General features: G+C 44.5%; 1 protein-coding gene across 1 annotated transcript in view; it reads left to right on the top strand.

Moving 5' to 3' along the window:
* Nucleotides 1-24,331, top strand: part of LOC111937450 (ATP-binding cassette sub-family A member 9-like) — a 28,488-nt gene extending 4,157 nt beyond the window's left edge. The window contains exons 3-39 of the mRNA XM_023938846.2: nt 811-1,021; nt 1,237-1,395; nt 1,968-2,068; nt 2,602-2,825; nt 3,693-3,831; nt 4,235-4,420; nt 4,962-5,094; nt 5,499-5,664; nt 6,344-6,402; nt 7,359-7,469; nt 7,958-8,133; nt 8,453-8,572; nt 8,920-9,058; nt 9,601-9,691; nt 10,250-10,389; nt 11,074-11,193; nt 12,058-12,217; nt 12,443-12,609; nt 13,028-13,155; nt 13,690-13,827; nt 14,645-14,758; nt 15,860-16,030; nt 16,163-16,276; nt 16,479-16,586; nt 17,140-17,208; nt 17,767-17,858; nt 18,610-18,730; nt 19,049-19,163; nt 19,417-19,508; nt 20,638-20,801; nt 21,280-21,355; nt 21,824-21,918; nt 23,044-23,163; nt 23,412-23,552; nt 23,723-23,802; nt 23,895-23,950; nt 24,076-24,331. Of these exons, the coding sequence (XP_023794614.2) occupies nt 811-1,021; nt 1,237-1,395; nt 1,968-2,068; nt 2,602-2,825; nt 3,693-3,831; nt 4,235-4,420; nt 4,962-5,094; nt 5,499-5,664; nt 6,344-6,402; nt 7,359-7,469; nt 7,958-8,133; nt 8,453-8,572; nt 8,920-9,058; nt 9,601-9,691; nt 10,250-10,389; nt 11,074-11,193; nt 12,058-12,217; nt 12,443-12,609; nt 13,028-13,155; nt 13,690-13,827; nt 14,645-14,758; nt 15,860-16,030; nt 16,163-16,276; nt 16,479-16,586; nt 17,140-17,208; nt 17,767-17,858; nt 18,610-18,730; nt 19,049-19,163; nt 19,417-19,508; nt 20,638-20,801; nt 21,280-21,355; nt 21,824-21,918; nt 23,044-23,163; nt 23,412-23,552; nt 23,723-23,802; nt 23,895-23,950; nt 24,076-24,165 (4,686 nt within the window). The 3' untranslated portion in view covers nt 24,166-24,331. The remainder of the gene's footprint in view (nt 1-810; nt 1,022-1,236; nt 1,396-1,967; nt 2,069-2,601; nt 2,826-3,692; nt 3,832-4,234; nt 4,421-4,961; nt 5,095-5,498; nt 5,665-6,343; nt 6,403-7,358; nt 7,470-7,957; nt 8,134-8,452; nt 8,573-8,919; nt 9,059-9,600; nt 9,692-10,249; nt 10,390-11,073; nt 11,194-12,057; nt 12,218-12,442; nt 12,610-13,027; nt 13,156-13,689; nt 13,828-14,644; nt 14,759-15,859; nt 16,031-16,162; nt 16,277-16,478; nt 16,587-17,139; nt 17,209-17,766; nt 17,859-18,609; nt 18,731-19,048; nt 19,164-19,416; nt 19,509-20,637; nt 20,802-21,279; nt 21,356-21,823; nt 21,919-23,043; nt 23,164-23,411; nt 23,553-23,722; nt 23,803-23,894; nt 23,951-24,075) is intronic.
* Nucleotides 24,332-24,749: the final 418 nt, after the last annotated feature.

Genomic DNA, 24,749 nt, shown 5'->3' with positions numbered 1-24,749 from the left:
GAGAAGGCTCAGCTGTGGCTCCCTGGGAAATGTCAGCAGTTCCTTCTTCCTGGGACACTACAAATCTGCCTCGTGACAAAGCTGGCTGCTCCCTTTAGCTTGCTGCTCCTGCCCTGTCCAGAGGAACACAATGTCCAATTCATGGCTGCAGTGTCAAATTACCCACAGACCTCGCTGGCTCTGGGACTAAGAAAACATGTTTTCCATCTGAAACCTCGCTCAGATTTTAAAACCATCACACCTGTGGCCCAGCTCTCCCTGGGGCACGGGGGAAAGGCCGGAGGAGCTGGATGGGGCAGTGGGGTCGGAGCTGGGTTAGAAGGGCCCTGGAGGAGCCTCCCTGATGCCTTGGGGTGGCTCCTAAAAGAGAGGCTGGACAAGATTAGGAGAATAAAAGCAGGTTTTTATTGAAGGCCTTCAGTAGGTGCAGCTTGGGCAGTCAGGAAGGGCTGGATGGTGGCCACAAGTTTTTCACACTTTCATAAGTTTGGCCCATTTACATGGCAGGGGTTCATCCTCCAATTACAGCTTTGGGGAATTAAGCCATTTACCCCACGTTTCCTCCCAAATTCACTGTTTCCATCTCTCCAGGCCTGAGGCAGTGAGGTGTCCTCCATCCCCAGGCCTGGAGAGGAATTGTTGTGCCTGAATAAAAGGGGAGAGCAGCAGCTGACAGGCTGTGGGGTTTGGAGTTCCACACTAAAGCAGTGCTGGTCTGAGAAACAGAAAAGCTCAATCCTAAGGCATCATCCCCACCCCAGCAATTCCCTGGGCTGCCCCTCACCTCTGCATTTCCTTCCTTCCCTCCAGGAATGGGTGGCATCGCTGGTTTTCCTCTACATCCTGCACGACTCGGCCAGTCTGATCATGTACTACCCCACCCAGGAGTTCCCCTACAAATTCCTGGGGCGCCTGGATGACCCAGCCTTCAACGCCTCGGGGGTGACGCTCATGTTCACCCCTGCCACCAACACCACCAGGACAATAATGGCTAAAGTGGCCACCAGCTCGCCACTGAGGGGTAAAAGCTCTTAAATCCATCTTCCTGCAGGGTCTGATGTGGACCTGGCCCTCCCTCATGGTAGGGGAGGGACAAGAGCGTTTGTCGCATGTGATTTTCGAGGGATCAAATGGTGGTGATGCCCATTTTCGTCGCTGCCTGAATAATCAGAGTGTCAGCCTTGCTGGTTTTATTTATTCATTTAAATTAATATTATTTATCTATTCCAACGGCAGGTGTAATAATAGAAGAGATGGAAAATGAGGAGAAAATGGAAGAAAAAGCAGTTTCTGAGGAGGAAACTATTGGTGTTGTTTTTAAGGATGACTTCTCCTACACTCTCAGATTTCCAGTGGGCAGAGCGGTGTTTCCAAATGAAGGCTTTGAGCACATCGGTAACCAAAGAAATGAAAGAAATGAAATCAAACCCCAGGCTTTGATTTTTGCATTAGAAACTGTTCAGCAGGATTTCTGTGCTGCTGTGCCAGCCCAAGGGCACAGAGGATGCGTGTGCCAAGTGGCTCAAGGGAGACATGAGTTAAAATTTGAGGGTTTGTGTCTGTAAAAGGAAAAAAAAAAAATTGCCAGAGAAAAAATTTAGGATGTATTTCCTAATGTAGGAATGTAAGAACAGAAATGTCATCCACAGGCAGAGAATGAGAGAATCCCAGCATGGTTTGGGGTGGAAGGGAGTTTAGGGATCATCCAGTGCCTTTTTGACCCTCTCCCTTTCGTACCTTAACACATCAAATCATGCCTGGAAAATGAGAATTGTGTGTGCAGTAACAGAGATTTAATGCATTAAAAGATAAAAGGCTGGGTAAACCCCAACCTTGATCTTCTCACACTAAAGTAAAACTCATTTCCAACCCCACATGTCACGCACAAGCACTTACATGCACATGCATATGGAAATGTATTAATTAATCTTGATTAATTATTTATTAATAATTTGCTTCCCCAACAGAAACCTGCTGGGATTTTTCAGCAAGGCACTGCAAGGTTCCTCTGTACTGGTATGGGGGATTCCTCTCAGTGCAGTCCAGCATCGATGCAGCAGTCATAGAGGTAAGTGTGCTCATGATGGAACTTGCTGTTCTTCCCAGAGTTCTGTGTAAACTTAAAACCCAAACTGATTAAAGCAAAAGCAGAGGGGGGAAATAAACAAACCCATCCACCAAGAAAAGCACCAAGCCAGTTCATTTTTTCATCCCTAAAAGTGTCCAAGGCCAAGTTGAACAGGGTTTGGTGTAACCTGGGATAGTGGGAGGGGTCCCTGCCCATGGTAGGGTGTGGAACAAGGGGATCTTCAAGGTCCCTTCCAACCCAAACCATTCTGGGATGCTTTGAATTTCGTGGTCATCAACTTCTTAAGTACATAATTTAAATTTGAAAGAATGACAGATCATTCTCACAGCTCAAGGCAGCAAATGGAATGATGTTTATTGCAAGGCAACACAAAAAGATCATAAATACTGATTATTTGCTTATAAACTTATTATTGACAAGTTGATAATTCTAATGTTTGTAACTCCCTGATTGTTCTGATGCTGGCTATTTCATTGCAAAAATGAAATGAATGTCTGATTTCTCTCCTTTAGATGAAAACCAACCACTCTGTGTGGAAAGAAATGAAGTCAATTACTGGAGTTCACCTGAAAACCGTGCTGAAACCTCTGTTTAAACTGGATTACATTTGGTTCATTATCTGTGCCATACTCAGCTACGGCCCATACATGCACTTTTTATCAGTCAAAGTTCTCAAGGAGAAGAAGAAGCTGAAGATATTGATGAGAGCAATGGGTCTGCAAGATATTTCCTTCTGGTAAGTCTCAGAAATTAATGTGTAATTAAAGGGATTATTTTATCAAGATTATTATTTATTATTTTATCAAGTGAGCAGCCTGGTCTGGTGGCCCTGCCCATGGCAGGGGTGGAATTAGGGGGTTTTTTGAGGTTCCTAAACCATTCTGGGGTTCTCTTTGCTGGGAGACCTCTGTTTCCAAGTCTGAGAAAGGTTTTTTGTAGTTGTTTTGTCGCTTTTTCTCCCCCAGAAAAAGAGGAGGAGCTCTCCTCGTGGAGCAGGGGTGTGTGCAGCAGGGCTCTGGGTGTGGAGGGGTGGGTTGCCTCCAGAAAATGGGTGGAACACACAGGAAAAGCAAATAAACAACAAATTCTGGAGAAACCCCTAAATGCTGAAGCAGAGGAGGGACACAGGGTCCATCCAAAGAGTCTTTCCTAATGGGCATGAACATTTCACAGCATCAGGAAAAGCAGATGGATGAAAGGTGCTGGCTGCAGGTCCTGTGTGTCCCTTTGCTGCCATCACTGCACCTGCAGAGATCTGGGCACCTGAATTTGTCAAGAACCTTTTTCCTGAGCAGTAACCAGGCACTGAACAGGCTGCCCAGAGTGGAGTGTCCCTCACTGGAGATACTCCAGACCCATCTGGACACATTTCTGTGCCTTCTGCTCTGGGATGGCCCTTTTTGAGCAGAGACATCAACCCTCTGCGTCCCTTCCAACCTGGCCCTTCCTGTGGCTCTCTGGTATTTGCACCTGTCCAGTCTGGAAACTCTACATGGATGAAAATACAAAATATTTGACCTAAATCCACTGTGCCTTGTATTGGCTATGCCATGGCAGGTGCTGTCATGCTCAGGGACAGAAACAGCCGTGCCTTCCTTTGCAGGTTATCCTGGAGTTTGCTGTACATTGTGTATGTCTCCATCACAGCCAGCCTGCTGACCTGGATCACCCTGAGTGAAGTTTTCAATCACAGCAGCTTTTTGGAACTGTATTTTTTTTATTTCTTTTATGGCACGGCATCTGTAAGTTTGCTTTTGTGTTCTTATGTGATGCACATTTTTTTTTTTTTCCCATTTCCTAATTAAAATATCTGAAAGACTGAGTTTTTTAGGGCTGGTATTACGTGAGAAAGTAACAAAAATACTGTGATTTATTATTTGTAAATTATTTATTATTATTTATACCACTCCCATTACATTTTGGGAGATTCTGACTCGAAATCAGAGTAAAGAGAGGTGCTAAAATGAGGCTGGGAGTGATCTGTCTGTCCCTATAAACCTGCCCTAAATCCCAGAGCTGTGTGCTAAACAAAGCCTTGTGCTGAAACCCAGCTGGGTCTCTAACTCTGCCCCTGTTTTATGTTGGTTATTTTCTTAAATTGCAGCAGAAATGCACCCTGCTAACCACTGGTTTTCCCTGCTGCAGATTCACTTCACTTTCCTGCTCAGCTCGTTGCTAAAGCAGCCAAATATTTCCAGTTTTGTGGGATTTCTCCTTCACATCCTCTTCGGGGCACTGGGCTTTTTGACGTTGTTTGAAAAACTGCCACGGGCTTTGGAATGGATTTTAAACCTCTTCAGTCCTTTTGCCTTCACAGCTGGCCTCGCAATGGTATGTCCATAACAAACCCAGGGCAGCACAAAACCTCAGCCCCAAAAATTCTGCCAGGGAGCAGCAAAATCCACAGTTTGCATCTGCAGAACAACCCAGTCACCCCCTCTGCTTTTAAAAAGAAAACCTCCCCCCCCCCAAAAAAAAATCAGTGCTAAATCGTGGCAGAGATGCTTGGACACTCAACTGCATCACGGGTTTTCCTGCAGCAAATTGAGATCTCCACAAAATGAGAGGTGGGATGTGGCTGGTGGGTACCAAGAGAGCAGGAACTGCAAGGGCTGGAAGTGCTGCCTTTGCAAGCAGCACGTGCATCGCTCTGTAACTTCTGCATGGTTTGAAATTCAGCTTACTGAGGCATTTCTGGTGCTCGTGGTCAGGAGAAACCCTTCGCCTCCTTAGAAACAGCGTCGTGGTCACGAGCGAATTGGGTTTTTGGTGAAAATGGCTGTGATGACACAGCAGGAGCTGGCACAAAGTATTTCTGCCTGAAGGAAATTTTGCATCTGAACTGTGCTTTTTTATTTTTTCCCTCCCCTAGATGGTAAAACTAGAAAAATACGGACCAGCATTTAGCCCAGAGCTGCACCCTTTTCGTAAGCTGTACCTCATCCTGAGCTTGGACAGTGTCTTGTATTTCCTGCTAGCCATCTACTTCGATAAGGTTTTGCCTGGTGAGTGAAAATCTGAGGGTGAAAATGAAAAATTCATTGCTTTTTCTTCTATAATTCCCTGCTTTGTGGAGGGAAAGTTCCCGAAGGGGATGTGAGAGGAGAGAAAGCTGCAGCCCTGCAGTGAGGCACTGAGATCCTGCTCCCACAGGCCTTGGAAGGGTGTTGTAGGACTTGACCCCAACTTTTGGAACCAAAAAGGTTGTAAATGTGCTGTGATGATTCCCCACCTGCATTTACAGATGTGGACAGCTTAAACTGCAGAATTTGTGGGTTCTTTCTCTCTGCTGGCAGCTCACGCTCTGCAGCTGCCGGGGGAGCGGTGGCTGGGCTCTGGGCTGGGCCTTTCAGAGCTGACGGACGGAGCTTTTGGGGTTGCTGTTTCACCTTCTCTGTCTCTGATTCAGGCAAGTACGGGGTTCCACATCCTCCTGCCTTCTTCCTGAGACCCTCCTACTGGCTCAGGGGCAGCAGTGGGTCCGTGGGGGTGAGAGCTGGCAGCAGCCACGACCCCGTTCTCGGCGGTGACGCCGAGCCGATGCCGCCGGGCTTCGAAGGCAAGGAAGCCATCAGGTGAGGAGCTGCTTTTGGTGTGAAAAACACAGCTCTGCAGGGATTGCTTGGCTCTAGAGAGCACAGCCATGCTGCACTGCTGCCTGTCAGGCTGGCACTGTGGATAAGAGTCACTCAAACGTGTGGAAGGGAGGGGTTGTTCAGTGTTTCATCCCTCTCCAGAGCTGGATTTGAATATTTGTTTGGATTTTTTGGATGTGGGGCATCCTCCAACTTCCTCTCAGCAGCGAGTCTGTTCGTCTTCCCCATCATCTTCAAGCACAGAGAAAGAAAATTGAGAATGCTGCACTGCCCATCCTTGCAGGGCTGGGTGGGCTCGTGGCTGATGCTGCCCACTGGTTGTTACCAGAAATCAAACAGAAATCTGCCCAAATATCAGCTAGATCATCACCCTTAATTAAATATCCATGTGTTATTCCCCAGATCCTCCTCCTTCACTCTTTAAACATTCCTGAAGTTTATCTTTGAGACCTTTTAAACAGCTTTTAGGAAAGTACAGGACCTGATCCTGCTTTAAATCCAGAAATTAATTACATCAAGTGATTCCTTCCACAGGACCAGTTTGAGGAGGAGGAGGTTGGAAAATACTCCCCCAAAAGTTTTCAAAGGTTAATTTGAGGCAGAGGAAACAGCCCCAAATTGTGATTCAATAAGTAATGGCTTGCTTACTTTTCTTTAGACTAAACAATATTAAAAAAATATACAAGAAGAACAACAAGAGCACCGAAGCTTTAAAGGGTAAGGAGAGGCTTTGTGATTCTTTTATTCATTTTTCACTAGATAAGAGCCCAAAGTGGTTTGAAATGTACTGGCTGTACTGAATTCTGCCTCTGGGCCTGCTCAATTATATTGTGCAATGGTTATTTCTGCCGGGGTAAATTACTGGCAAATATCTACCAGGTTGTTATCTCCCTGTTCCCTCCAGGAAAATCACTGTTTATTATTTTTTGCAACAGCAGAAGTCTCCTTAAAAGCTGTGTTTTTGCAGTGATGAACCACTCTAGAAATCCCCTCTCAAATCTCCCTTTCAAAATGTAAACTATTTTGGGCAAACTTGAGATTTTATGGCCAAATCTGCTGTCCCTGCCTGAGCTGTGCTCTCCAAGCACTTGCCAATGCAAATATTTGGCACATAGTAAAGTCATGGGGTAATAAATGTCTTTGTTTAATAAGGACTCCAAGCAAAAATATCAAAAATTTTAAAAATCCCCAAATATTAAAAATATCTATATGGCCTCGAAGGTCTATATTGAGTGGAAACAAACTAAACAAACACAACTTGAACAACCCACAGAAAGGCAAAGTATTTTTTAAAAAAAGAAAATGAGGTAGGAAAGTCTGTCTGCTTTGAAATAAGTCTTGAAATTTTCACACGTTGGAAAAACTCTGGGCTCTTCTCTTCCTCAGGACTCTTCTTGAGCCACACTAAAATAAAATGTTACAAACCTCATAGAAAACTGAAGTCAAAATTTTTTAAATATTGAAGATAATACATTTATTCCCTCAATTCAATCAAGACATGGTTCCTTACTAAGCTCAGGCCTAACTCCTGAAGAGCCAACCTGTGCTTTTGGATCTGGTTTTGCCTCTCAGCTTCTAAAGAAATGTCACTTCTGGCACCTGTGGCAACAGCTACAGGTCCCAGTCCACTGCTGACGCACTTCCATCCCACTGTTGTCCTATTTTTATTCCAGGTTTGTCCTTAAATATCTATGAAGGCCAGATCACAGCACTGCTGGGTCACAGTGGGGCTGGGAAAACCGCTCTGTTGAATGTGCTCAGTGGATTTTCCAAGCCTTCAGCAGGTGAGATGAAGATGATGATGATGATGGTGGTGATGATGATGGTGATGATGGTGATGATGATGGTGATGATGATGATGATGATGATGACAATGATGGGCCTGGATGCTGGCAGCTGTTGGTTTCTTCAAGTGTAAGGGGGAAATGTGGAAAAAACCTCCAGTTTTCCCTCAGTAATTCCTGCTGGGTTGTTGTGAGTGCAGATTTCTCCTTCAACACGAGCCCCAGGGATGATGGATCCCTCAGGTGGGCACCATGGTCATTTGTCCATCTGGATGACCTGCTGCTTTCCATCAGCTGCACACCTACAGGAAACACGTTTTTATTTTTAAGGGAGGGTTTTGGTGCTGTGAAATACTTTTGAAAGGTGTTAAATCTTTGGGCTATTGGGTTATTTTGCTTCTTTGCTTTTTGAATTTTTAATTTAACACTTGAGAAACATCCATGGTGCTGGAATTAATGTCAAATGTTTCATTCACTCCTCTGTGCAGGCTCTGCCATGATCTACAACTACAATGCTTCTGAAATGTGGAATATGGAAGGAATGCAGGAAAGGATTGGGATTTGCCCCCAAATTAATTTGCATTTTGAAGCCTTAACGGTGAAGGAAAACCTGAGAATTTTTGCTCACATCAAGGGGATCCAGTGGAAGGAAGTAGATGAAGAGGTTGGTATGTGCTTCTCAGCCACTGACTTCTCTTTTATGGCATCTTGGGCACTTTGTGCTTTATTTATAAAAGATGGTCACCTACATCTTATTCTCTGGAAATGAGAACAAACCTAATTTAGTGGCAGATTGGTTTTCCAATTCTTCCTTATCCTCACATCTTGAGTTAAAACTCAGATTTGTCTTATTTAGCTCCAAGGAAATCCATTAAGAGTGGGTAAGTTTGAAATCTTGGAAGTTGTGATATTTGTAGCTATTTAGGAACCCGAAGGTGCCCAGGGCTTTGGAAATGTGATTCTTGTCTTGGTGTGCTCCCAAGGTGCAGAAAGTTCTCGTCACGATGGACCTCACTGATGTTCAGAATGTTTGTGCTGATGCCCTGAGTGGGGGACAAAAACGAAAACTGTCTCTTGGAATCGCAATTTTAGGGGATCCCCAGGTAGGGACCAGTCGTGTTTATGCACACACACAACATTTATTGTTTTGGGACATAGCTTTGCATTTTAACTTGGCACAGAGCCTGTCGTGATTTTCCCCTGCCATTCCAAGCTAATTCCCTTATTGGAAGGGTTGGAGAATCTGGTTCAATCAGAGCTGTATTTTTAATTAGAGGGGTGGCAATACTGCAGCAGGAGGAAGAGCAATAAAAACGAGCGATACTTGAGGACGCCTTCTCCTCTCTCAGCAAGGCCGCCAGAAGCGCGAAACGAAGCGATGCAAGCGTGGAACTGAGCCACGTGAGCACGGCTGGGGAGAGGGGAGCTCTGATCCCGTTGTCCTCTGCAGGTGCTGCTCCTGGATGAGCCCACGGCGGGGCTGGATCCCTGCTCCAGGCACCACGTCTGGAGCCTGCTGCGGGAGCGCCGCGCCGGGCGCGTGACGCTCGTCACCACCCAGGCCATGGAGGAGGCCGATGCTCAGGCAGGTGAGCCCAGGGGGGCACCTCAGGAGGTGCAAACTGGGGGTTCCCAGGGCACAGCCCAGCTGTGGGTCCCACTGTGGCACAGCTGGTGCTCGCCGCACGCGTTCTGCCTGACAGCGACCACCCAAGCAGCCCTGACACCAGGCTGATGCGTCCCTCCAAGGCTTTGCTCCTGCTCCTCTGCAGGATAATTCGGTCTTCTTCAGGATAAAGCACTTCCACGTTATCTGGATTTGTCTCTGTGTCAGTAAAACGTGGTTTATTTTCTTGGATTTCACTTGCTGCTACTCCCATTTCCGTATTATTCCTGTGCTGTGTGGGAAATTCTCCACGAGCCCACAAGAATGCAGAACTAAAAGAATTAACCGTGATGTTGAGGAGGAAGGCATTGGCTTACAAATAACAACAAAAAAAAAATGACCTTCAGGACTGGCCTGGTTTTACTCCTCTCAATTTATTATGAAAATGTCTGCTGGGTTCAGAAGGAGCAGAGTGAGGTCAGTCTTGTAAATCCCCCTAAATCCTTTGTATTCCCTCCTCCTTAGATCGGAAAGCTTTCCTCTCCTGTGGGAGATTACAGAGTGTTGGCTCATCTCTCTACTTGAAGAGAAAGTGGGGAATTGGCTATCACTTAAGGTAAAAACCTTTGCTTTTGGTCATTGTTCTTTTTGTGAAAAGCTTCTCATTTTTGTGAGTATCTTCTTGTAGAATCTGTGGTTTTGGTTGAGTTTATATAGACAGTAATAGAAATCCTGACAATTCATTTTAGAGGAACTTAAAGGCTGCCAAAATTTCCCTGCTTTGGACAACAAGCTGCCTTTCCTTGGAACCCGACCCTGAAAGCTCTGAGCACGCAGCTGAGGTGACTTTGCACCTCCTGTGCAGCTGACAGGGGACAGGGTGAGCTGATCTCTGCCTGACGTGAGATGGCTGTGATGCAAAAGGAGCTTGATTCCCGAATTTCCAAGATTCCAGGATTCCAGGATGATAATTCTTCACCTCAACCATTTTGTGCATGCATGGCAAAGGCACTGCAGGTGGTTGTAAACATTCCCACTGAAGTTCTGCCCAGTTTTGGGAGGTTTCCCTAAGGAAGAACCACCACTGGCTCTGGACTCCAACCAGATGATGCACCTTTATTTTTTCCTAATATAACATTATAACAACTTAACATTTATATTTTTTTTGTAACAGGATGCAGATAAATGACCTGTGTGACCCAGAGCTTGTGTCGTCCATGGTCAGACAGTACATCCCTGATGCTGTGCTCCAGGGACAGAGGAGGGATGAGCTGTGTTTCAGGCTGCCTCTGGAAAACACCGACAGCTTCCCAGGTAAGAAACCCATCCCTGTGCCAGGGTTTTAAAGGGAAATCCACTGGTGGGAAAAGCAGGAATTAAAGTTACAGTGAAGAGAATAATTGTATTCTTTGGTTCATAATGTGTGATATTAGGAAGCTACATAAATATCAGCTTTACAGAAAGCCTTTAATGCATGTGCTAATATTAATAATGAAGATGAAGAAAAAAGAAAATCCACTAACTAATCTACAAACTAAATTCCACTGACCTTCTGTTTTCAGGATGGTTAAACTCAAATTTGACCAAACTCAAACGCAAAAACCCAAAAACCCAAAAACCCAAAAACCCAAAAACCCAAAAACCCAAAAACCCAAAAACCCAAAAAACCCAAAAAACCCAAAAACTCAAAAACCCAAAAAACCCAAAAACCCAAAACCCCAAAAACCCAAAAACCCAAAACCCCAAAAACTGAAAAACTCAAAAACTGAATAACTCAAAACCTTGAGGTTTTTTTTGACGAATCTAAAGCACTACATCCATGAAAACCAAAACCACTGAATTTTCCACCTGTAAAAAACACGATGAATTTGTGATGAATTTGAGCTGACAGGAATTGATGGCCAGGCTATGTGGATCAGTGGTGAGTGCTGGAACACACGGTGTGAGCTGGCTCTCATGCTCAGCCCCAGCCCAGGCTGACTCCGGTTGTTTCTCCAGGTCTGTTCAGCCACCTCGAGAGCAGACTCTTGCAGGGGGTTGTTCACTTCGAGGTGACCAGGACAACCCTGGAAGATGTTTTCCTGAGGCTGCAGGGTGGGGAAGCCATCGATCCAGAAGGTAAAGCGTTGACTCTGTTTTTCAAGCGTGCTGTCCCTAAAGTTCCATCTAAACGTGTTTTAATTGAATTTCTAATGAATTTCTGCTAAATGTGAATATTGATAGGCCCAGAGTGGCAGTTGTATCCCACTTGCCTTCAGTGAGGAATAACATCTTGGACAAGCCCAAATAAATCCATCTTGGCTTCCTAAAGGCTTTTAAGCTCAAGAATTAATTCTCATGTTGGTATTTACCTTTGGAGGGTTGTACAGCCCAGACCAGCAGGTGGGAAGGGATAAAGTTTGCAGAAGGCATTTCCCAAAGTCAGTGAAGATCTTGGATGTGTTGCCACACCAGACAGTTTGAATTCACCAATATAAATTCTATTCTGGATAAATTATGGCCCCTTTTCTCTGCCCTTAGTACTTCTCTTTGTGAAAAATAGAAAATAAAATAAAATAAAATAAAATAAAATAAAATAAAATAAAATAAAATAAAATAAAATAAAATAAAATAAAATAAAAATTATCTTCCGGATGAATTATGGCCCCTTTTCTCTGCCTTTCTCTCTAAAAAATAAAATTAAAAAAATAAAATTAAATTAAAAAATAAAATAAAATTAAATTTAAAAAAATGAAACAAAACAAAACTAAAATAAAGTAAAATAAAATAAAATAAAATAAAATAAAATAAAATAAAATAAAATAAAATAAAATAAAATAAAATAAAATAAAATAAAATAAAATAAAATAAAATAAAATAAAATAAAATAAAATAAAATCATCCCTGTGTTCAGAGCAGAAGATCCTTGATGACTGTTTGGGATTCAAAGGTGTCCTGTCAAGGCTCTTTGTGGTAATGGCATTTCTCTTGGTGAACACACAGGAGATGGAGACCTCGAGGAGAGGGACCAGAACCTCCCGGGGTTCTCCAAGCAGGGGATCCTGGCCATGAGTGGGATGATGCTCTGGAGGCAGCAAGTGTGTGCTGTGCTGAGAATCCGCCTGCTGAGACTGAGGCACGACGCAAAATTCCTCAGGAGCGTGTAGGTACAGGGGCTCCCACCTACCCTGGAGCAGCTGAAATACATCTGGGGATGTTTGGAAACCGAGAATTAGGTGGGAAATGTTTCAAAGCTGCAAAAATAGGGGCAGCCTGGACTTAGTGGGAGAACTCTGGCTTGCTTAAGTTTTAAATTTCCCCATAAATCACGCAATTACTTATTGGTGGATTTCCCCTGGCCTCACTTATGGTCTGTTTTTCCATCTAGATTGCTGTTATTTGGAACATTTATCCTTCCACCACTGATGGTTTTAATCCTGTTTCATCTGTGGCACAACTCCAGCAGCTGGGAAATCACCTCTAGCCCGTATTTTCTTCCCACAAAAGAGAAAATTCAAAATAGGTCTACAAACCTCCTCATCTTCAATGACACAGGTGAGGAACAACATGTGAATGTGACTTTCTGCACCAAAATCTGTGAATTTTATTATAATTGACAGAGCAACCTTGCAAATGGCACAAATATATAAAGGAATGTGCAATGAGAGGTGTTTTCTTTTGAGCACAAGCAAATGCAGTTCTAGTGATGATGTAGATAAGTAAAAGAGTAATGAACCAGGCAAGTTAAAAAAAATAAAAAGCAATAAATAAACTAATTTTGAAACATATATTTTGTTTAATCAGTTTAAATGAATAAAAAATATATAGGAAATATGTGTTGGCTTAGAATCTCAATATTTGGGGGCTTTAACCTCTGCTTTGCAAGTAGGAACTTGTTTATATGAAACTGTTTCTGTTTAAAGAAAAAAAAACCCTCTGATGACTCTAATTTCTGTCCTTGACTTGATTTCAGGATCAGAAATCGAGGATTTCATTGCTGCTTTGAAGACTCAAAACATAACCCCAAAAATAACCCAGGAGAAAAACATCACAAGCCTTCCAGATTATAATGGAGCAATAAAAATATCCCTGGAAGGCAAGGTGAGAGATATTCTTTCCTTCTTTCATCCTGTACATCAACAGGATTTTCTGAGAAGTATTTAAACGAGAAAAATAAACACACCAGAAAAGGGAGAATTTGATTTTTTGGAGCATAATAAATCGTTTTGGTAGTGCTGTGTCGCTAGAGGACACAAAGTGAAGGTTCTGAGAATCACAGCAGCTGGAGGTTTTTTCATGAGGCAGAAAAGCCTTTATTTTGGGTTTTTCTCAACCCTTTTATAAGGTGTTCCAATCCAGGTCACCCTAATTGGTAGAAGGAACAACACTTCCTTCATCCCACGGGTGGGACAAGAGAGAAAACACTCTCAGAACATCTGTGTCTTGTTTTGGGAAAGTAAAACCTTATTTACACAACAATCCTTGAGAGAAGAAAAAGCTCCCCAAAGACTTTCCCATGGGAACAATCCATTCCTGCGAGCTTGAAATTCTCTCAGGTTCAGAACACCATGTCCAGGGTGCTGCTCACACCTCCCAGGGACATGAAGGGGCATGATTTTGTTCTGCCATCCTCAGAGCCACCAGTTCACGGTCATGTGCAGCCCAGAGCCCATCAACTGCTTCCCGATGCTGATGAACATCCTCAGCAACACCTTCCTCAGGCTCTTCCATTCCACCGCGCGCTTCCGCGTCTGGAGCCAGCTCTTCTACACGGTGAGGGCCAAAACCAGCTGGGATAGCTGGGATGAGGACTGCACAGCTTGGGAACCTGCCTGGGGGAGCAGGATCCCAGGGTTGAGGGCGGTGGTCTCGCTGCTGGTGGTTCCTGGGGGTGTTTGAAGATGATTTTTCCTTCAGGGTTCTGCGGGGTTTTGGTACCGTGGGATATTTATGTTTGTGCTGTTTGGAGGGAGTTGGGATTGTCCTCGGGAAAGAGAAGTTTCAGGGTGACCTGATTGTGGCCTTCCACATTGAGAGAGACAAGGGCCTGGAGTGCCAGGACAAAGGGGAAATGGCTTCCCACTGAGCCAGATGGGTTTAGATGGGATATTGGGCAGGAATTGTTCCCTGGGAGGGTGGGCAGGCCCTGGCACAGATTCCCAGAGCAGCTGGGGCTGCCCCTGGATCCCTGGCAGTGCCCAAGGCTGGGCTGGACAGGGCTTGGAGCAGCCTGGGACAGTGGGAGGTGTCCCTGCCATGGCAGGGTGGAATGGGATGATCTTTAAGGTTTTTTCCAACCAGGCCATGCTGATCAATATGGTGGGAACACAACACTGATCTTTGCAAACCCCACCTCTCCTCAGCAACAAAAAGTTGGCCTCCATCCTCAAAAATTCGCAGTAATCCAAATTATTTCTGCAAATTCTAGGATGCTAAACATCATTATTTTGTTCTTTTTGCTTTGTTTTCTGTTGTTAAACACAACTGACTTACCATTAGTGCTCTTGCTCACTTGTTCAACCACCTCATGAGGCAGCCCAGACTTTCCCTGGGCAGCATCAATTATGGATGGCTGAATTTCTCCCCACAGGGAGAAAACGCAGAGCTGAAGAATTACATTTTTTTCGGCTTATTCACCTACCTGCTGGTTCTGGCTGCTGGTTTGCCTCCTCTCTTTGCCATGGGCACCGTGGAGGATTACAAGGTAAAGAGCAGGAGCTGCAGGTGGTTCACCAGGAGTGAATGTGATGCAAAATATCTGCAGAGCACCAGTGGGGAGGCACAGGGTGCCCAGAGCAGTTGGGGCTGCCCCTGCATCCCTGGAAGTGCCCAAAACCAGGCTGGATGGGGCTTGGAGCACCTTGGGATAGTGGAGGTTGATCATTAAGGTCCCTTCCAACCCAAATAATTTTGTGATTCTGTGATTTCTCAGTAGGATGATAGAAGAAAATCAGTCAGGTGAGTACCAAAGTGCACTTCTCAGTCACACTGGTGGTTGGGTTCTTTTCCCCAGGACCGAGATTGATGAGGGAGAAGCTGTCTCCTCATGTTCAGACTTGGTTGTTTATTCTTTTCTAATCAATATCACATATGTACAGAGTACAAGGAGCTACACTAAGGTAGAGAGGTGCAAAATGGCTAAGGAAGAACCTCTTCAAGGTCCTTTCTGTGTCTGTTTGTCCAATTAACAAACGCCAAGTGAGTTATTTCTCTTAGTGACCCAATGACCTGTGTGCTGCACTGCAGCATTCTCTATCCAATCACTCATAATTACCCCAAAACCCTTGGAAGAAGAAGATGAAGAAGGAAGAAGAAAATGAAGAAGGAAGAAGGAGAAAGGGACAACACCCTAAATCTTCCATGTTGCCTCTTTATTCTCTGATATACCTTAAACCTTAAACTCTAACTTTCTCACCCAGTGACTTAAGAAAACTCTACTTACACAAATTCCCAGTTTTTCTGTTTAACTTTAAAGCTGTCTCCATGGGGCTGTGCTAAACCCAGTGCTCTCCTGGGTGTCAGAGCCAGGCCCCACAAATAAGGGGTTATTTCTGTGCCCCTGACCCCAACATTTCTCTGCATCCCAGGGGGGCAGCTGGAACTGACAATAATTCACATGTTAATAAAGCTTTTGAGATTGGAATGATTTCATTTTTTTTTTTTCCTTTTAGGAATGACGTGGTTTCAAAGAGTGGTTGTGCTAGGAAGTGCTCAGGAAGGAGAGGAAGGGAGGAGCAAAGGAATGGAGGAGGAGCAGGAATGATGTTTTAGACTTTCCCTTTTGGCATTTTTGTCGCTTTTGCAGCTCCAGGCTCGCTCTCAGCTGCGGCTCGCGGGGCTCTTCCCCTCGGCCTACTGGTGTGGGCAGGCTCTGGTGGACATCCCATTCTTCTGGAGCCTGATGTGCCTCATGTTTGGGCTCCTGGTGCTCTTCACCCGCATCTGCCCTTTGGAGGCCAAAGCTGTGCTGACCCTGGTGAGCTCTGCGCCATTTCACCCCAGGGTTTGGGTTTAGAGGGTTTATTTGCAGTGGGTTTCTCTGGGCAGGTTTTCATGTATCCACAGGCACCTCCTTGTCGCTGATGTTTCTCTCTCTCTCTCTCTCCAGCTCATTTGCCTCTTTGGTTATGGAATATCTCTCGTCCTCTTGGTTTATTTAATGGCCTTCAAATACCGCATGGGACGAAGCAATCGCTTCGTTTGGTCCTTAACCTTCATTTTGGTAAGTGAGGAGCCAAAGTGATCTTCACTCTGAAATGTTTGATTTACACACCTTGCCACTTGGGGTTTCATTTCAAATTTACGTCAATAAATTTCTATTTATAGCAATATTCAGCAGAATAACCTGGATCACTAACAAATAACCTGTTTTTTTTTAGCAACAATACATTAATACTGGAAATAGCTTTTTTGCTTTATTCCAGGTGAATTATGCTGCTTTTATGAACAGTGACCATAATGAAGCACTTTACTACATCTGTATGCTGATTCCTGTCTTTCCACCTGTGGGCTGGATCATGTTCTCTGGACTAGTAAGCAAAACACATCCTGCTAAATTCAATAATTATCCTAATGCTGCAGACTGGCAAAGCAAGAGGCGCTTCCCAAATTCCCAAAGAGAGATAGCAGGAGAAGAAAACAGGAAAAGAGAAGTTCCAGGGTCTTGGGTGAGAGAAGAGGCCAAGATCTGACCTGTGAATCCTTTGGTTGATTGGGATATTTTTGGTTTGTTTGGTCACTAAGAGCTGTTGCAGTGGCTGTATTTCAGCAGCAAGGGTGGCACAGGAGGGGAAAGTGGTGGAGTGGGAAGTCCAGGAAGGAGGAAGTGAGCTGGGAGAAAGCCAAAGGACTGGGAAGAGAGAAGCAATGATAGAAAAGGTTGACTTAACCTGACTGACTTGAGGCATCTAAATTACTGTATCCAAGGAAGCCACAACCCCTTGAGGCAGTAAGGACCAAAGAAAGGCAGATGAAAGCTCCTTTATCCCATCCTGAAGAAAAGCTGAACATCCCCACCTTCCACACATGTTCTGACACTGCCCTGATTGATCAAATTTCTAATTGACTGGTCTCCTTTTCTTCCAGAATTTCCTCATGTATAACGATTACACAATTTTTGAGACATGGAGTTACATCTACATGCCTGTCTTTGCGGTAAGGAGGGACTTGGAGGTGGTTGCTTGGGCAGAGATGGCTGTCACTGATGCACTGGGCTTGCACTGGGCTTGTAAACTCTCCCCATAGAGAAAGGATGGGGTTTGTAGTCAAAATCTCCCATTAAGTGTTGGCAGGGGAGGCAAATTCCAAGCAATCCTGGGCTTGTGCCTCATGTGGATTTTGGATACTGCCAAAATGAGGAAGGGGGCTGAGTGGAGCTCATGTAGAAGGCAGAGATATTAATAATAAACTGATCATCCCAATGCTGCTTCTGCAGAAGAATGAGATGAGGATGAGAAACATCCCATAGGATGTTTCTTGGTGGTGCAGGTGGGTTATCTGGGCTAGAGCTGCTGTAAGAAATCCAGGCTTTAGCAAATAATCTGCATATCAGACAGGAATGTCTGCAAAGCATCAATTCAGCTCCTTCCCCTTGCAGACCTTTTCAACAGCTGAAATTAATGAGACAGGTTACTGCATCCCTTTATAATTATAATTAACAGTGTGTGTTGCTACCTTGTCTCCACACAAACCAAATCAATGTCTGTGTTTCAGCCGTACATCCACTGTGTGATTTTTGTTTTCCTCCTACGTTGTTTGGAGATGAGATATGGAGAAGCAGTCCCAGGATTTGATCCCATCTTCAGGTGTGTCCCAGGGATTCCACAGTTATCCCAGGGTGGGCTTGGAGCTGCACACCCTGACAGCAGGAGGGAAAAACACCATATGTGAAAAATGTTTTCCAATATTTGGATAAAGCTAGTAGTTTTAATTTTTTTTTTATGTTCTTGAGAGGATAAAAAAACTGTGATTTCAGCTTTTTTTTTTAAGGTTCATAGCTGAGATTTCAGGACATTTCCCTACAGGGGGCTAAATTATAGTTCCAAATTTAAACAAAAAAAAAAATTAACTCCTTTTCAAATGTATCAGTATTGCTCCAAACAGGATGGAGACTTTCCCTAAATCTTCATCAGGTCAGGGTTTTCTAATTGCTCTCTACTTATCTGTCACCAACCACCTAATTCAGGTGGGAGAAGACTTACAAGAAGTATTTAATTATCAAACATTACCAAGTGTGGGAGTTAAATGCCCAAACTGCAAACCTGCCACTTGTATTTTAATTCTCCTCGAACAGATGATTGGCATGTGTGGAGCAGGGAACCAGCCAATAATTAAAGATGAAGGAAAAGCTCAAACTGGCCTTTATTTTCTCAGCCATGCCACTGTGGAACAGCTCAGTGATCCTTGTGTGTCCCTTCCAACTCTGAGTCTCTGAGCTCCCCGAGGGCAGATAAATTTTGGGTTTTGTTGGTGCTACCCTGGGAAAAAACCACTTTTAAACACAAACCTTTTTGGAAGTGATTCCCAGTGAAAGCATCTCCCCTCCTCCACTGGTAGGATCCAGCAGAGAAGAGCAGCCAGCCAGCAGAACAAGGAGCTCCCTGCAGAGGAAGCCCCCGAAGTGCAGGCGGAGAGGGACAGGGTGCGGAGCGCGATGGCCTCGCTGCAGCAGGAGGAGGTGAACACAAACCCAGCCCTCTGCATTGCTTTGCTTTCCATTCTCCGTCATTTTCATTCTCTCAGCTGCCTCTGCTTCCTCAGCTCATGCACTCAGATCTGATGTGATCTCACCCTGGCACCACAAGGACTTCAGCTGGCACCGTTATTTTTATTCCCATTCTGCATATTTTCCTTTTTTTTTTTTTTTTATCCTCTGTTTCGTGGCTTTTAAATTTAGAAATTTTATTTTTTTCAAAGCCCTGCCTAATGGCAAGAACAGATCATCTCTCTCATGGGGTAGAAGGAGAATTTCTTTTCCCTCTCTGTCTCTTCACAGGACTTGGTTGTTGTCAACAGTTTGCGCAAGGAATTCGAAGCCAGGACAGCCACTTCCATCTTTAAGAAAAAGAAGAAACTTGCTGTCAAAAACCTCTCTTTTGGTGTTAAAAAAGGTTCAAGTACTTTGCTGCACTCCCTATAATATAAATGACTGAAATATATAAGGAAGGTCTCATTTGGAGGCAATATTTCTGTTAGAATTTTCCTGTGGGCATTCAGGAGCTCTGGGCTCCTGCATTCAAAGTTTTAATTTATGGGGATGAAACAACTCTTTCTCCTCCTGTACTTTTAAATTTTACATAGAATACAGGGGAGAAGTCATATTACCAATAAATATTATTAACAGTTGTTGCATATTTGTTCCAGGAGAAGTCTTAGGTCTGTTAGGACCCAACGGAGCTGGGAAAAGCACAACTCTAAACATGATTTCTGGAGGTGTAGCAGTGACTGCTGGGGAGGTAGGTGGCTCCTTGGAGCAGCTGCAGAGATGACCTTGATGTCTTTAAAAACTAAGGATGTGATAAGGCAATCCAGCAGCATCTCCCTACAATCAGGGGATTTATGGATGTTTATGTACAATTTGTGTGTCCTGGGTATTTACAGAGCTGAGAAAAAGCGTTGATTTATGCCAAGCATAAATTCTAGTGTTCATCAAAGTCAGTGTTACAGATTTAAGAGTTTGAGCAACAGGAAATCTTCAGCTGGCATTGGAAACCCATTGTGAAATGTCACAAACCCTGTAAGGATTGTTGACATCTGAAAAAACCCCAAAAATAACACTCTCCACAAACAGCCTTGCAAAACCAGGAAATTGAAAACGAATGTGAGCAGTGTTGGGCCAGTAACAATCCATCACTTAATTATGTGCAGAATGATTAATGACATGTGCTGGGGGAGGAGAAATGCCATTGCTCTTACAGATTTGGGACTGAAGGCTGGAAATAGAAAAGTATTGCTAGGAAAAGGCAGGCTGATATTGTAATACTACCCAGAGTGAAAAGGCAGATGGAGCAGGATCACCCTGCTCATGGTGAGCACTCACAAGTGGCTACTGACCACACAACTGCTTGCCTTGGCCACTTGGATGGGGCTTGGGGCAACCTGGGCTGGTGGAAGACGTCCCTGCCTGTCACACTGTGTTAAGAACAGCAAAGAGTCAACACAGACTCTCTAGCTTTGGATGCACAAGAAAGCGAGTTTTAGTCTTCCAGATCTTCTTTTACAGACAGTTCTGAGCAGGTCTGAAAGGTAAAACCTCTCACTGGTCATGAAACCAACACATCACCATCACTGGGCAGTCAGGAACAACACCCCTTGAATGTTCCTTGCAGGAAAACAAGGAACAAACAACACCTGCAGAGGTTGTTTTCCTTCTCTCAGCACTGTTTGGATTCCTCCTTATGATTTCTCAGGCCACACTTTCTCAGGCCAGTGTGGGCAAGTTCTGTGCCTTATTTTCACACTGACATTGTGCTCCCTGCCTGATCTCTCACATCCAGCACCCTGCCTGCCCATGGCAGTGGGATGGGATGAGCCCTAAGGCACCTCCAACCCAAACCACCAGTCCAGGGCTGTGTGTCTGTGCAGGTGCTGCTCAGGGGCCGGGATGGAGCCCCCCTGTGCCCGGGGGCCCTGGGCTGGTGCCCCCAGCAGGACCCGCTCTGGCCACACCTGACAGTGCTGCAGCACCTGGAGGCCTTCGCTGCCATCAGAGGGATGAGGGACGAAGATGCTGCTCTTGCCATCAGCTGGTAGGAATCCAAGTGGTCTCATCTGTTGGTTCTCCCTCCCTCCAGAGTCTTCCAGCCCAATCCATCTGTGATTTCAAAGGGAAGGGTTTCTCTGTTAACAAAACTGGCTTGTGGGTTAAGAGATCCTCAGTGCCTCTCACCTTAGAGAGGTGGCTTCTCCTGATGAGGTCCGCTGTTTTTTACTGTTCCCAGTCCCTTGTAGCCCAAGTTTATCTGGGAAAATTCAGAAAAACAAAATCAAACTTGTCCCAGCTCATGGCCAGTTGCATGGGTAACTCACTTCTCTCATTGGCTGCACTTCCTGCCTTGAATTTCTGCAAAAATTCCTCAATTTACCATCCAAGTTAGGAGCAGAATCACCAGGTAACCCAAGGGGATGGATATCAGCCAAAGCATGCCAGTGTCTGGTTCCTCAGCACCCCCTGACCATGCACACCAAGGTGGTCACTTGGGGCTTTTCCCTTTCCATTCCCCACAGCTTAGGAAGGGCTTTGGATCTCCTGAAGCATTTCAAGACCCCAGCAAGGAGTTTGTCTGCTGGAGAAGCCAGAAAGGTACATGTTGGATTTGTCTTGATATGTAACCAAACCCTTGGATGTGGTGCAGAGGAAACCTTCAGCTGAGTGGGTGCCTGGCATCATTCATTTCCATCAATACCTTTTGAATCCAGCCTGGCAGGGTTCCCCCCGTCCTCCTCACCCTCTTTTCCCCCTCTCCTGCACCTGTGTTTAATAAGTGCTAACCACAAATTGGATTTACTGTCACCTCTTCACGCCCCACCACCTACATCTGCCAGTAAAAGGGATGGAAAACCACTTTCACATCTTTGGCAGGCTCAGGAGCTCTGGGAAAATCTGATTTTGAGAGATCAAAACTGAGACTGAGAACACCTGAAGTGGGATTTTTTAAATCCCTGTCCCTCTTGTACTTTGGAATCCAGAGCTTTGAAAACCTCACGGGGATTAAGGTGCACCAGGTTTAAAGGATAAAGGAGCCCTGACCTCATGTTGTTCCCATTCCAGCTGTCATTTGCTCTGAGCATCCTGGGAGAGCCGACAGTGATGCTTTGGGATGAGCCCTCGGTGAGCGTGGACCCCAAAGGGCAGCGCCGCATGCGGTGAGCAGCCCTGGCCGGCAGGAACAGGAACCTGGGACAGCTTTAACGGGATGGACCTGCCCTCCCCATGGCAGGAACTCCTGGGCAGGCAGAGGCTCTGCCCTGGTGGCAGAGGAGATCTGTCTGTTCCCTTTTTCCTCATGCCCAGGGGATGGGGAGAACTTGCTGAGCTCCTCACTTAGCTGGCAGCTGTAATATATCATATCATATCATATCATATCATATCATATCATATCATATAATATCATAATTTATTATTTTATTATATTATTTTATTTTATTTTATTATTTTATTAATCTATTTTATTATTTTATTTTATTATTTTATTATATTATTTTACTTTATTATTTTATTACTATATTATATTACATTATTTTATTATTCTATTCTATATATTATATTATATTATATTATATTATATTATATTATATTATATTATATTATATTATATTATATTATATTATATTATATTATATTATATTATATTATATTATATTATATTATATTATATTATATTTATTTTATTATATTTATTATATTTATTATCTCTATTATATTATATTTATTATGAATATATAATTATATTATGAATGTATAATTATATCATGAATGTATAATTATATCATGAATATATAATTATATTATATTATGAATATATAATTATATATTATATAATATAACAATTACAATATAATATATAATCGTAATATATAATTGTAATATATAATTATAATATAATGTAATAAATGTAATATAATGGTCATTAATACACCCCAAAAAAATCTCCCTAGACACCAGCTGAACCCCTGCTTTCGGTACAAAAGACACAAATCTCTGTTTTCTTCAGTGCAAGAGAAAAAGCTTGTAGGAAGTCCTCCCTTCAGTGCTGTGTTTGCTTTAGCTTTTCATCACCAGTTTACACCATCAGTGCAAAATTTGGATGGATGCTGACATGACAAATTGTAACATAGCAGTGGCATCCAGGTCAGAGAAAACGAGAAAACTCAATTCTTTGAGTTGTCCGCTTTTTAATTCTTTAAAAAGTTGTTTCTAGGGAGGGAGACCCAGAGCAGGAGATTCCCCGTGGCTGTTCCCAGGGATGACTGTGGTCCCTGTGTTCCCAGGAGGATGATCCAGGCCTCCACGAGGAGCAAGGAGAGGGCAGCCATCCTGTGCACGCAGTCCCTGGAGGAGGCGGCGGCGATGTGTGACCGCGTGGCCATCCTGCTGGCCGGCCGGCTCCGGTGGGCACCGCGGGCAGGGGGCTTAGTCTGGAGGGCTTGTTGGGGTTAGTTGGGTTTTTTTCTTTCTTAATCTAATGGAAAATACTGCTTTGGATGCTGCCACGTGTGTGACAATCAGTTTTGTGAGGAGGTAGCACGGTATAAAGAGCTGATGAAGAGGAGGATGTACAGTTAAACCTCAGCTCCCTGGAGCCATTGATTTATTTGCTGTTTATGGTGGTTTGAGCAATGTTTTCCCCCCTCTGCAGGTACATCGGTTCCCCTGAGGATCTCAAAAGTAAGTTTGGCACAAGTTACCACCTAGAACTCAAAATGACAGACGTGGAGCAAAGCGACGCTCTCCACTCCGAAATCCTGAACCTCTTCCCTCGCGCAGCTCGGCAGGAAAGGTCAGTGTCCATGGGCTGCCCACAGCCTGGATTTGGGCTGGGATGCTCTTTTCCTCCTACTGAGGAGCTCAGTGATTTACCTGGAGCACAGTTATCCTACAAACCCCCCCAAACTGCAGTGCTGAGTCACAAGATAATAATAAAAATTCTTTTTTTTATTACTTTTTCAGGACTTCTTCCTTACTCACCTACAAGATTCCAGTGGCAGATGCACTACCTCTGTCCAGGTCTTTCTCCAGGCTAGAAGCAGGTAAAAGGAAACAATCAGTTAAATAAGGAAATCACTTTCAAACTGTTTATGTGGATTTGGTTTTTGAGGATCCTTTCTCCACCCCTCCGCAGCTAAACGGAATTTCAAGCTTGAGGAGTACAGCTTGTCACTGAACACTTTGCACCAGGTAGGCTGATGGAGGAGCTCCAGGTTGGGAACTGCCTGTGGGAAAGGAAGAAATAACCTGTGCCCATCACAAATCCATCCAGTCCATGGCAGTGATGGGCTGGGTCCCGCCGTGTCCCGTTGCAGGTGTTTGTAGACCTCACCAGGGATGCAGAAGAGCACGACCTGGAGGTGGCATCCAACGGGGCTGTGGAGCAGAGACCCCTTCACCCCTGAGTCTTGGAGCCACGGTGGGAAATATCCCATGGATTTCATCAGTGTTCCTGGATTTCATCAGTGGCACTGAGAGCTGTGATCAGCTGCAGCCCCAGCGCTCCGTTAGCCACCTCACAGAGAAATAAAGAGTTGTTATTTTAATAAATAAAGCCTTTATCCTTTGACAGATTGATGCCTGACACTCATCTGTGGCCCTGCTCAGAGTGGCCCATGGAGATTTGAATTCCTGACCCTGTGGCTGGGAAAGGGGCTCAGTCCCTGGAGGGAATCAGGAGCAAAGCTGGGGAAGGCTGTGACATCCATGGCAGGAGGACAGCAGGTCTTTGCCTTGCCCAGCCCTGAGAATCCCCCCTCTGGCTGCTGCTGATTCCTGGGAGAGAGGGGCACAGGGCTGTATTTTGACCCAAAAAGCTGCTCCTGCTGTGAGTTCCAGCTCAGGCCAACTTGGCCCATCTCATCCCCACCACTGGAGCCAGGGACAGAGGAAAGGACTCAGCAGTGGCTGGATAAATATAAATAGAACTGGCAGCTCTTATATCATCATCATCTGTAAAACCCAGTTGTTATTTAGAGTCCAAATAAGG

Source organism: Cyanistes caeruleus, chromosome 19 (assembly GCF_971803275.1).
Source record: "Cyanistes caeruleus chromosome 19, bCyaCae1.hap1.1, whole genome shotgun sequence".
NCBI classification, from domain to species: domain Eukaryota; kingdom Metazoa; phylum Chordata; class Aves; order Passeriformes; family Paridae; genus Cyanistes; species Cyanistes caeruleus.
The sequence above is the reverse complement of the archived record's forward strand: the minus strand, read 5'-3'. Positions and strand labels throughout refer to the sequence as shown.